The following is a 14,134-nucleotide window of genomic DNA, read 5'->3' on the forward strand; positions in this document are numbered from 1 at the left end:
ACTTCTATTGGTCTATTGGTAATACATTATAATAAAAACTCCAAAAACTACCCTTCTGGGTTTTCCCAAACGGTTAGTCTGTATTTCGTTAATCATTCGCATTTTGTGTACATTATAGATACTGTTATACGCTCAAGTTTACTGCAGTTAAAATATAACGTCACGTGCGTCTGCTATAATATTGATTAAGTCGGTATCTAAGGTTGGTTATTAGGCGATATAATATCATCACCTACAACCTCGAAAAGAATTCATCGTTTGGCAAAACTATTATTATTTTCGTGTAGATCGATTGTTTGTCGTTTAACGACCAGCTAAAATACTTGTGCATTTGAAAAATCACATATTATTAACTAAATTAAATTATTTTTGTAGGAATCAAACATATAGACCGTGTATCTATATAGATACTTTTCTGTAGACTTGAGAAAATCTAGTATTAGCATGGTTATTTTGGATATTTAAATAAATACCATGGTATAAAATACAAATATCGTTTGATACGTATGAAATATAAAGCCAAAATTGTATTTTGAATATTTTAAGATTTTGAGGATCTGTAGAGCATATTTACACATTATCTTGATTTTAAGTGTAGTGTCTTATTGTGTAAAAAAATTACAAAAATGTAATCTAAAAATACTTATATCTTACTAGTATTATTTTATTGGGATTTATAGGGATAAAATAGAAATTATAATATTTCACAAATATGTAAAAATTTTCCAACTATTAAATTTGCTAATATTTATCACATAGCATCGTAATATTGTATCGAATACATTTTTTAAGTAAGAATAATTAACTAAACTACATAGTTTGCTTTTTAGACGTGATGATTTATTTTTTAATTGATATAAGTAAATGCTTACTATATTATTATATAGTCTAAGCAAGTTCAGGATTGTTCATCTATATTCTATAGGTCTTGGATCTTAATCTACTCAAAACGAAACCAGGAAAGAACATTAAACACCATACAATCGCATGTCCATTATCAAATCTTCAAGCCACCAAGGTAAGATTTAATTGAAACGTATAACGCGTGGAATAAAATACTAAAATATATTCTATGTGTTATTACCATGAAATATATATATGAGATAAAAAAAAATAAAAAAACCTACCTATCTATATAATATATACATACTATATATATATATATATATATATATAAGTTAAAACTACACGAGTGTATGTTTATAGCATATTATAAATTATAATATTACAATATACCAATAAGCGTAACGTTTTTGACGGTTTAAATCACAACTGTGTCGCCGCGCAGGGTATAAGAATCTTAACATAGCAAAATAATAAAATTTAGAAAATGAATTACAACACCAAACATTGCAACGTATTTTATATCCAAACTACCAGCTATATGTAGCATATTATATTATTATAGTCGTGATTTGCATTCGTTAGACACCACTGGTTTATAAGCGCTTATCAAATGGGTGTGATATGGAGAAAAAAATTTAAAAAATATTGATATAGGTGAACACCAGTTTGTACATATGACATATTTTATTTAGGGAATATAAGCCTGCTGCAGTGTACCTGCAGTGTATATTATTATATATTATATGGTTTACCGTTGAATAATACATTAAGTCAATAATAAATCATTGCAGTCAAAGCGCACCATCTGCACCAGAACTCGTGAGCAGTCGTAACTTGAAACACAGTTTTTGGGATGATATAAAGTTTAAATTCTTTGCAAAAATATGAAAATGTAATTTAAATATTATTTTTGAATTACCGTTTAGGTGCTATTATAAGTATCTATACTCGTATATTGTATATTATGTTCAGATGTTACGAAAACGACTTGTTTAAAGACCGATTTGTATTGTTTGGATTTAAAGACCATACAAATATATAGTCATGCACTCATTCAGTTTTTGGACCATATATTCGCAATAAAAAATATGTAGAATGGACGAGTAACATTATTTATATTACAATATATTTACGCAATGACGTTACGATGTTTTCGCCGTGCACGTATTTTTCCCCAAGTATCTACTTATATGTACATTTAGGAACTTATGAAACAGACACGACCGGTTACAAAAATGGGAGGAATCGAAAAACGCCCCACAAAATCTCCCCCTGTGAAACTAAACATAATTTCTTCCCCCCAGGGTCGACACCAATGTGACTGCCCTTCGTTGCAGCGTAGGTATATATACATTCATATATGATATATATATATATATATTATATAGCCACGGCAAAACGGTAAACGCGTAGTTCATCTATATTAATATTCTATTACGCAAATATAGATCGGAATTTTCCACGGTCATCGATTATAACGTTTCTTTCGATACAAAATCAATAATAAATTAATAATTTATATCAAACCACACACATACTATACCTAACCTAATCTAACCAAATGCACTAAGCACTAAAATAAACTTTTGTATTACAAAATCATGTATATATTTTTACAATACCTAGGTACCTACCGTATGGTTTCGAAACGAATTTGTGGGTAAAGGATAATTTTTTTAACAATACCCTTCGTTGTTTTGAAAAATGTTATTTTCTTTGACAAATTTTTGTCGATGGATAAAACGTCAATCCAATATATAATTTAATCTATAAGTATACAAATCTAGGACACAACACATAATATATATTAATATTAAGTATAAACCCTATTTGTCCACTTTGAGACCTGCACTATCGAATCTTATTACCGTCGAATGACAATCTTGGTTATGTTTTAATTGCATAAACTGAAACCTAACGACAGCATTATATATTTAGTGGAGTAATGGCCGTACTAAGAGTATACGAAGAAGAATTTATTAATAATAGCGTTTGAGGTATTATGTGCTACAGTGTGGTAAAATATGCAAAAGATATGATAGATTGATAAAGTAAGAAACGAATAAGTATATTGCAACGAGTAAATTAGAAAATAAGGTCAATAATACATATTAGTATATTACTATAAAACAAGAAATTTGAAATTTGAAATGGTAAGGCCATACTCTGAAAACGTAGGTATAATATTTGCTTTTATGGATAGCAGTTACCGAAATCATACTAAAGAAGGTGCAAGAAACTTTTTATCATAAATCTGTAAAGAACTGGTCCTAAAATACGAAGATATTAAAGGGAAATAAAATATATTGTAGACGAAAAAGAGTGATAGGAGGGAAATACCAGTGAAAGATTGAAACACGCAAAGAAGAAAAAATTGAGACAGAAATATATATTGTACTAGCTGAATTACCCGGCTTCGCCCGTGTGTAGTTTTTGTTTTATCAAGATTAAATTCTTAAATCAACACAAATTGTTGTGTTTTAAAGAATTATAAATACAACAAAAATAATAATAGTAGTAGTTACAAATGATACTAATGATTCTAATGATTTTATACACGTATTTTTATTAAAAAATGTTTCTATAATTATACATAACATTTTTTATGAATATTTACACATGATACGTAGTTGCTTAATTTTAATATGGCTAAAGTCTAAAACTCTTGGTATACCACATTTAGAGTTTTATTTTGTGGTGCATAAACGTACAAATGGTCAGGTCTTCCAACTCTAGAAAATTCCACATACAATTGTCCGTGTGAGAAACAGTTATTTTCTAAATCTATACCTCAATAAGTTAAAGTCTGACCTTGAGCTTTGTTTATTGTCATTGCAAAACAGACTTTTATTGGAAACTGAACTCTTCTAAACTTAACTGGAAAATCGTTGGGGTATAATGATATTTTCGGTAAAAATATTTTTTCTCCCTTAGCACATCCGGTCAAAATTTCAGCTTCGATTACATTTTTTGTAAGAGAAGTGACACGAAGCCTAGTCCCGTTACCGTTAATCTAGGAAAATTCAAACTTCTCAATAATATGATTGGAACCCCCACCTTCAGTGATATTTTATGAGGAGGCATACCAGATGGTGTTTGTGAATTTAAGAACTCTGTAGGAAAATGTACCGATTCTTCACTATCAATAACCGTATCGATAGAAAAGTAATCCATTTCTAGTGCTTGAAATCCACTAAGTACTAACTATTAGTGAGTTTATTGTGTCAGCTCGGTTATTTGTAGTTGTTAAACTAACGCGTTCGCATAACCATTCACTATTCATATTTTTCAAATTCCCAATACCTTGGTACACACTTTGTATCAGTTGTTCCAATGAATTTGTCGATACTGCTAGTTTTTTTACAATTGTTATGTACCCATCCTTATCATTTACAGTTCCACTACCAATATTTAAGAGTAATATAGAAAATTCTCCTGCGTGTATATCTCCTGATAATTTGGTTCGCATATTTACAGTAAGAGACAATTTTTTTACTTTCAACCATATCGTAGATGATTTTATTATTTTTTATTAATATTATTATTATTTTTATTATTATTGTTATTTATTATTATTTATTATTATTTATTATTATTTATGCCAAACTCAACCCTTTAAAATCGGGCTATATAATAGGTAGATTGTAGAATTTTACTTCTCTGAACAATTTATATTTACATGCCGATCAAACACAAAGTTAGATGAACAAAAAGTTATGGTTGCATGTCGTTATGAAACCCACAGGTCGCCAAACTGTAAAATATATATATAGATATGCAATTTGCACGTAAACAATTTATTTTGACCGATTTTAACCCTTTAAAATCAAAATTTTAAAAATCGGGAGACGTGGTGACACTCACGAAGGTATTTGGAACAACTTTGTGAAAAAAAAATTGGAAAAAAGTTAAATAGCGTCGTCACAAAATTGGTACATAAAAAAGGCCTGTTCTTTTATATATTTAAGGATAATACTTTATTCATATACGTAAACTATGATATAGGGTATATAAATATCGAGTGCATGTATTGCTTAAAGTTTGAATAAGGTAATATGGAAATATGTGATAATGCAATGAGGGGTAAGTATATTAGGTATTTTGGAACCCCGTAAACTTATTGTGGTGCACTTATAATTTTACTCGACTCGTTCAAACTTCCGATAGCTATTATTTTACTGATAAAACAAAAAAAATATTCGTTTAATATTACTATTATTTGTATTTAATATTTCAGATTATGAAATTATTAGAATTTGTTATTTAAAAATTTAAAGTCATTTAAATAGCGTCTACTGTACTTAGTACATTCCGCCTATTATGTTGGCTTATGAACAACGATATTCCAGATAAAACGATTCCCAAATATGTACTTGGTCGGTTTTATATCTCAAGTGCAATATGTTTTTGTCATCCGAATATAACGACCGGATTTTCTTAGATACCTCGAAGATAAGCGGATGCTATTGAATTTTTGATTTTCCGAAAAGAAAACTGAAAATGATTGACAATACTCAATACTTTTGAAAACATTATTATATTATGTCCGTTTATCGTTAAACAACCACTGTATAGGTATATATTATACATATTTTATATCCATCTGTGCAGCACAAAATATGACACGACATAATATTATATAAAGCCCGCATAAGTATATTATAGTAGTACTAACAGTATTATATAGACCATAGCAGTAATAGTAGTAGGTGATATAGTAATAGTAATATATAGTAGTAGTAGTAGTAGTAGTAGTAGCTATGATAGTTTTGTAGTAATAGTAGTACTTATAGTAATGGTAATATATTAGTAGTGATAGTAATATAGTAATATGTTTATAGTATATATAAATCTAAAGAATATTTTTTTTTATCGGCGTCGCCCCAAAGACGGCGATGCCGCAAATGGAAAATTAATGAACACTACATGTCTACATGTATGATAACCCGAACTAAATAATATATTTTATAAGCAGGAAATTTCTTTTTTTTCCGATTGTGCTGGAGGACTATATAGGTATATACATATATAATATAAATAATATAGTACGGGACAAAAGGACAGACGCCGACCACACACGCCCAAACAAGTGCGCGCGTCCTGTACAATACCCAATTGTATATACATACACTGGCGTATGTATACGCTATGCGTGTACGTTATAACGTACATAGTATATAATATTATATATATACCTATAACTGTTGCAGCTTAAACTTATACACATAAGAATATATATATTGTAGTCGTACGGACGAGTGTAACAAAACGACGATGTCCGGTGAAGTATGAAAATCCGAATAATAATAATGATAAAATATAAAATAGTATATACGCGTTTCGTCGGTAACATTACCTATATGGCTATATATATATACACATATATATAAGTATACAACTAGGTACTATAATAAAAAATAAAACACGTATCCACACTTATATAGTTACATAGTACATGTATATAATTCCAAGGCGCCTTCGAGTATATATATTTATAGGTTATGTATATACTATATATATATTATAGTACATGGTATACATTTTATAACCTAGGTAGTAGTAGCCAGTAAACCGAGCTCGTGTATTAACAGCATATAATATATAGACCTCCGCACAGACGTAATGGCGCGTGTCGTGTTGTTGTAATATATTAGATTTTCAAAATATACTATACGCTGAGAGCATACACGGTCATTATAGTGTGTTTTAGACTTTCACGAAGACTTGCGTCTAATACATATAAGTATTGGAATTAGATAGTAGGCATAATGTATGTACATTATATTATATTCGTAACCGATGTGGTTTCGCCAATGTGAAACTGCAGTATTAGATAGGCATGTTTATTATTTTACATAGGTACTTATAGGTCGGTATATTGATATGAGTTACTTATATATTATACACAACATCAAAATAATGCGTTTACATTCGAATACTATTCAAATATAAACTTGACGAAAACATATTGATATTTTACATTTCAGTTTTCCAAAGCTATTTCTTTTATGATGGCACCAATATATATTTTACAATATGAACCTTAATTTGACTTAAAATTAAAATAGTTAGTTATTTCATACTGGTGGGACATATACAATATTATAATGTGATTGTTTTTTAGACTTTAAATATATAAATACTATATGGTTTTATTTTTTTATTCATCATTATTTAATAATAAATAATGATTGCTGTAAAACAATGCATACTAACCATATACTATTAAAATGATCATATACGTTTATATATCTACTATGTATTTTAAATGCTTTTAATATATTCCTATATCGTTATAATATAGAACATTTTTATGATTTTGAAGTATATAAAAAAAAATTAATAGTAAAAATAATAATTTTGATGAAAACCTTGTAGAAACTCAATTTTAATGTAAACAAATTGTTTAAGCTCTAGTCATAATGTTAAATATAAATTAAAATAAATGAGTTAATTTGTTTTTAATAGTCTGCTAAGCTAAAAAAAAATTAGATTTTAGTGGTTTTACTATGATATTATACAATATACAGTAATTTATAAAAGACTCACGTTAACATTATAGGTAGTTTCCTCACATTGAATTTTACACATCTTCACTTGCATTGTGTGATGTCAAAAATCGTAATATACAATATTCTGATACTAATAACTACTTTCATAAGATAATATATTATAAATTATAATATATATTTTATAACTGGTTGTGCTGGCTATACTGCAACAAAAACAATGCATTATTGCTCAATTAAATCACCATTCATAAATTAATTTGTATTTAACTACCAGGAAAATTCATTTAAGTAAAAAACGGAAATAAAAAGTAGAATAAACAATGTCACAAAAAAAAAAAAAAATGAACAATAACTAAAAAAATATTTACACAAATGTATGATAAATATGGGGGTCACTTCATTGTTTAATCATAAGATAAATGTTGTTACATAATATGTACTATATGTACTAATATGTAATATACCTGTACCTATTGTACCTATAACCAGTATAACCCATACCTATATACCTATATACCTGTATACCTATATACCTATATACCTATATACCTATATACCTATATACCTATATACATATATACCTATTACCTATATACCTATACATTATTACTAAGAACACAGGTCTTACACGTCTTAATCTTATTGGACTTGAGAACCATTTCGGTGATGCACGATTGCGGACGGTATCTATCAGGGCGACCTTTTTAATAACATGATTACGAACGTTTAAAATTCAACAGTGGACCCCCGAAAATGACACAATTGTGGCACATTTTGCCAAATGTATATATAATGCTTCGATGATCTGGGAATTTGGGAATTCTGAATGTATTAATTGAAGTATGTTAAAGTAATTTCTGTTATATTTCTGACAATAATTTCATCAATAATCAAAGTTCGAGAAAAATCGGTGGAAAAAAAAGATTAAGATAGAATTAAATTAACTATTCAGAGCTATAAAGATTATAAAAATCACCAAAACGTATTTAAGTATTTAAAAACAATTTGTTCTCATTAAAGAGAAAAATTAGTATAAAATTAATGATGGTTGTAGGTGGACTACGACGCACAACTTGGCAATGTTTCACCAAATTTTGACCGGAATCGTATAATTTTTTGAGTACAAAATTGAAAATAATACCTTTTGCGTTACAGTGATCATCCTCAATCGGATCGCAAAAAAGGTAAAGCATCCTCAATCGCATTTCACCCATTAATTATGAATTATTTTTTGCGAACCATTGTATTATAAATTTGTTTGAGAAAAAAATGCTCATCAATATATACTATTTTTATACATTTTTAATCTATTTTGCATTTTTAGAATTATTTTTTATAATTATTAAAAGTATTTCTTGGCTCAATACAATATTATCCAACTGTGAACTGTTATCAATATTTCGTGAGTTTGAACATGAAAAGTTCTATAATATACAATCAATCTTATATTATCATTATTATTGACTAATATTAAGGATTTTTTTTTAAAATGTAAACTATAGTTCAAAATATTTTTATATTGTTCAACATACATTTTTATTAATACATATTTTAGATTGTATGTTAATGATAATTGAAAATTGAAATAATATTCAAAAGCTTTTTGTTTTCATGGTGTTGAAAAAAAGTTGTTATTTAGAATTAATTTAAATATTTCTTTAAAACAAAGAGGTTTACATTTTAAATAATAAGTTTCAAGGCGTAGTCGTAAATTCTGTCTTTGCTATTGTCTTTTGTACATTGTTATACTTATTTTTTTAACAAAAAAACTGAAGGTTTTGTTTGACAAATCGATATTCAAATACAACGCATACATAACACGTATTTTTCTTTTGATACAAAACTACATTCCTTAAAATGCTAACAGTTCAAGACTCAAATTCTGAGTTTTTACTATTATACTATTGATCGAATAGAAATATATTTAACACGTTCAGCAGGTAAATAAATCTAATATATACATTTATATATAGATATATTATGTACATTATGTGTTCAGTAATAATAATACAAACATTGGCTTTGGTTTGTTCAATTTAAATATTTAAGAATAAAAATGTCAAACTGACATGTTTCTTTAGTATTATATATTTGAATAGCCCACCCGATAGGAACATTATATATTATACTATTAGTATACGGCCTAATGCAAAATATGTATGGTATTATTTTTTTAATGTGAGTGTCTGTGAAAATAATATAATAACACAATTTTTTTTTAGTTGGTAATAGATCACAATATGTCAATATAATTTATTCATACAAGTATACAACTAGCCAATAGGTTAACTACCCATATATATATATATATATATATATATAAATGTGTGCCTGTGTTGGTATATTTTGGTATAATATTTGAATTTAACTTTCGTAATTAATAGATATACATTTTAAACCTATAAGTTATAACTTATATAATATTATTGTATGTTTATACCTACTACCTAGTGTCTATATAGTGGAGTTACATTTAAGAAAAAACCATCAGCAGGTTCCTAATTAAAATTATGAGCTAAAGACGACTTTTTCTACCTTTCTCAATGGACACAATTTTGTAAGGTAAAAAAATCTAAAAATAATTGATTATATGAAAAAATAAAATTATTTTTTTAAGTATAATTGTAAATTTAAAATATTACTTATAATTAAATATTTGTATTGATAATAAGTATGTTGAATATTTTATACTTGTACGTTGATTTAAGATATTTATGAATCTAGATTAGTATACAGTATACTTTATTTTTTGAAATTTAAAAGTGATCAAAATTCGAAAGCACAAATAATGAACTCAAACCAAATCAAATGTAATATATAGGTTCATAAATCATAATTGGCAATTTGCAAACGTGCGAATCAAATTTTTAGGATATTTTAAGGTCATAAGATTAATTAATTGTCCTACTCTCAAACCAATGTTCAACTGAAATGTCAATTCTTAACATTATCATATCTTGATTTTAGCCAGAATCATTTTTAGATTAAAATACAGTAATTAAGGCGTCTATCGTCTTACTGACAATCAAATATTTTTTTGCAAATTATTAATGAATAAACATTTATTTGTGATAGATATTCGAAGAAACTAAAAGTATAATTTATATCTAAGTCACTATACCTACCTACTGTACACACACACAATAATATGTTCAATAAGAAAACATTATCTATAGTACTATAGTAAATTTCTATTTAAATAGTAGATCAGCAAGAATGGAGGTATAATCTATGTACTTAAAACTAAAAAGTACTAGTGGCCAGAGGGCAACTTTTCACATAATATGTAAATAAGGCATCTTATGAACCCGCATTATGAAAAATGTAGTTTTAATTTAAATTATTATGTAATTACTATAATTACCCTTATAATTTTTCATTTAAGTTTTATCTTTATTTGTACATGAGCCAACCAGGCAATGCAAAAGGTATGTTCGTTATCACAAAATCTATAATGGGTATTTTGACATTGGTAGTTCTACTGTCGTCTTTACTACTGAACAAATCTCAAGACCTGTAATCGACCATGTTTTTTTTTTTGTTGACAAAATCAGATTACCTTTTGCAACTGGTCTACTCGTTTGAAATATTTATTTTGTATTTTCCGTTTCAATATTTTAAATACTGAAGATTAGTAAAGATATTAATATACTTTCCCCTTTGGCAACTGTGGCAACCCTCGTCAAAATACTTTCTAAAACTATATCATCCTTACTATAATAAGTAAATTAACAAAGACACCTGCTAACATTGTATTATATTTTTTATTCATATTATATTTCCGAAATTTAATTACTAATTTCTAATATACAGTATAATTATAGATTCCCCGAATGTTCTCTCAAACTTTAGCTCGTGCGGTATCAATCCAAGATCTCAATTAAATATTAAGTTCTATAATTACAGTTACTGAGTTGTAGTCGATTAATATAATTCTTTCAATATATGCGTAGTGGAAAAGTTGTGAAAAATGCACTATTAAATCATTTTAGAGTAAACAAATAATAAGACATACTTATATATTATGTATTATATACATACCTATATGTTACGTGCCACAACTCATAAGTATATAAAGTCACTATCATTGGTCTTTGTGAGAAGTGCCCGGGTAATGTGCACAATGCCCTAGATTTAAACTGACGTATACCTCTATGCTAAGTAAGAAAATGTCTTTATTTTCTCAAAGAGCCAGGTCATTTTGTACAATGTTCAAGTGGTTTTGAGCAATGTGAAGATCACAGGTATATTATATAAGCACATTGAAAAATTATGAAAAAAAATACATTTAACTATCAAATATAATGAACTAATAGTTAATACTTTTATTTATTTACTGGAACATTGATTATTATTTTCCCTCGTGACACTTTGAGTTACATCATTATCCATTACTCTTACATTATTGCAGAGGAAACCGATCATTACAGCTTTGAGTATAAGAATTAAAAACATGGTCATATATGATCACATATCCCATGACCTCCGTGATTTTAAACAGCCTATTTTATTTAAGACTATATAGCTTTTAGCAGGAATATAATATTATTATCCTATAATAGTATCTACATTAAGCGTAATAACTCAGAAACTACTCGTTAAAATTTCTATTTGGATGTTATAATAAATTTTAATAAACATTCGTTTCAATATGTTTAAATTTAACTTAAAATACGTATATCTAAGCTCTATTTAGTTAAAAATTGTATATACACTATATACACAACACTATACCTACATTATATTAATGTGAATAACGTATAATAGTATAAATATATATGTTTACAGTATATATACATATATGTAGATATTGTAGCTATATGTAGACGATATTACAGTAATTTTCTACTAATTATTTAATAGCGCGATTAGCCTAGATGTACTCACTCGCAGAGAGCAAATAACGCATGTGAATGAGTGAAAAAAGTTCAAAACAATTTACCTTAATGTTCTTGATGTACGTAGTCGGAAAACCGCACAACTCGAAACGGTTTTCTTGGATCATATCTGCAGTCGGGCTGTACGTGTATTCGAACCAGTGGACAGTATATATATAATATAGATAGTACTCTATATTATATTATAAGACGTTAAGATAAATCCGAAGAAAATCCGCACCGTCAGATGACCACTGCAGCTGAGAGTGCACCGCGTCTCTCCGACCTCGCTTTCAAAAGAGTTTTCGAAACATTTCCGTAAAATCACGACGGGAAATAAGATTTTGGGTGCAAAAAAACGGAAAAAACCCGCACGCGTCTATGCCGTATAATAAAATTATTTGCGTGAAAAAAATTACGCCTTCGTCTGTATCATATGCCTACGATGATGGTCCCGCCGCCGCCGCCGTCGCCACTGCACTACGCCGGTACGGCGAACACGCTGTTACAATTGTTTACAGTATTATAATAAAAACTTGGTTGATCGTATAACAATAAATATGATACAATATTACAAATTTTCGCACAGAATATTAATAATATTATACGCTTTTAAATGTACACGAAGGAGCGCGCACTGCCGCCACCGATGTGTGTGTGGGCCGTTCGCCGCGGAGCGATCCAAACTGACGGGCGGCAGAGATGACCACGGCGCCCGCGTAGCGGACGCGGGCCATGGATTCTGCGCGCGTTCCGTTCGGTGGGCGGGCGTTAGCGGACGGGGATCGCCGCCGATTGGTCGGAGGGGAGTGGTCTCGGTCCGCTCCGTCTACCACGCCCCGCGAGCCGGCAAAGGATCCGGAACCGATATATATATATGTACATAGGTATATACAGGTATTATAAGGTATATATATAGCAACTATTATTACTATTATTGTATATAGATGAGGTAGGTAGGTACCGTACGAATTTTTTTCTTTTTCGTTTCCTCGTACATTCTTCCGACCGGACGCAGACGAAAATATTATTATTATTATTATTATTATTATTATTATCATTGCTTTTATTATATAATACCTATGTACATATATATATATATATATATATATATATGTATATTGGTATATGTACTATTTTAACGACTGGGCCAACAACCGCCTTTATTTTATTTATTTTTTTGCCGTTTTCTCTGTGTCTCCTGCACATCCGACCGTAATAGTCGCACATATAGGTACGTATGTTGTACGACATGAAGCTGCAAGTAACTGCGGTAAGGACTTATAGTAGGTGCTGGTATGTATGGGTACCTACGTCAGTCGTCACATTATAAACATATGGATATTAGGTGGTATAGGGTATGTATATATATATATTATTGTACACTACATATATATAATATATTATATATATACACATACCTGCGTATTGTGTGTCTTACGTATTGTATTTTCTTGGACCTGATCTGAGGGGGGGAATAAAAAACAAAACGACAACAAAAAATATAAAAGCCCCATCGAGCATATGCAGCAGGGACGATCGTTTATTATGTATATAATATATATATAATATATATATATATAATATATATATATAAGTATACAACACATAAGCTGCAGTGTTTACGCGAGACAAGATGACGTGTAATGTATTTTGTACACACGCACCTCCCTCGCCCCTCGTCACGCCTATATAAATAATAATAATAGTAATAATATTATTGTATTACGTGCCCATGTGTGTTTTACGAAGTCAGAGAACAAACAAATACATGTAGAATAAAGTATATATAAATATATAAGTAACAGCAGTGTCATCGTATGTATGAAGAAGAGCGTATTATATTACGGCCGTTACGGTTTTCGAGTTTATTGGATTACATAAAATAATATTATACAG

At 28.8% G+C, this 14,134-nt stretch overlaps 1 protein-coding gene across 3 annotated transcripts in view; it reads right to left on the reverse strand.

The window, feature by feature from the left end:
• LOC111030799 (LIM/homeobox protein Awh) overlaps positions 1 to 12,905 on the reverse strand; it is a 62,364-nt gene extending 49,459 nt beyond the window's left edge. For 2 of the 3 annotated variants that reach the window (XM_022310486.1, XM_022310484.1), the window contains exon 1: positions 12,301 to 12,905. In XM_022310486.1, the coding sequence (XP_022166178.1) occupies positions 12,301 to 12,363 (63 nt within the window). In that variant the 5' untranslated portion in view covers positions 12,364 to 12,905. Of the gene's footprint in view, positions 1 to 7,395; positions 7,529 to 12,300 lie in introns of those variants that run through there. The other variant, XM_022310485.1, reaches the window with a different exon arrangement.
• Between the last annotated feature and the right edge of the window lie 1,229 nt (positions 12,906 to 14,134).

This window comes from Myzus persicae, unplaced genomic scaffold (assembly GCF_001856785.1).
Source record: "Myzus persicae strain clone G006 unplaced genomic scaffold, MPER_G0061.0, whole genome shotgun sequence".
NCBI classification, from domain to species: Eukaryota; Metazoa; Arthropoda; class Insecta; order Hemiptera; family Aphididae; genus Myzus; species Myzus persicae.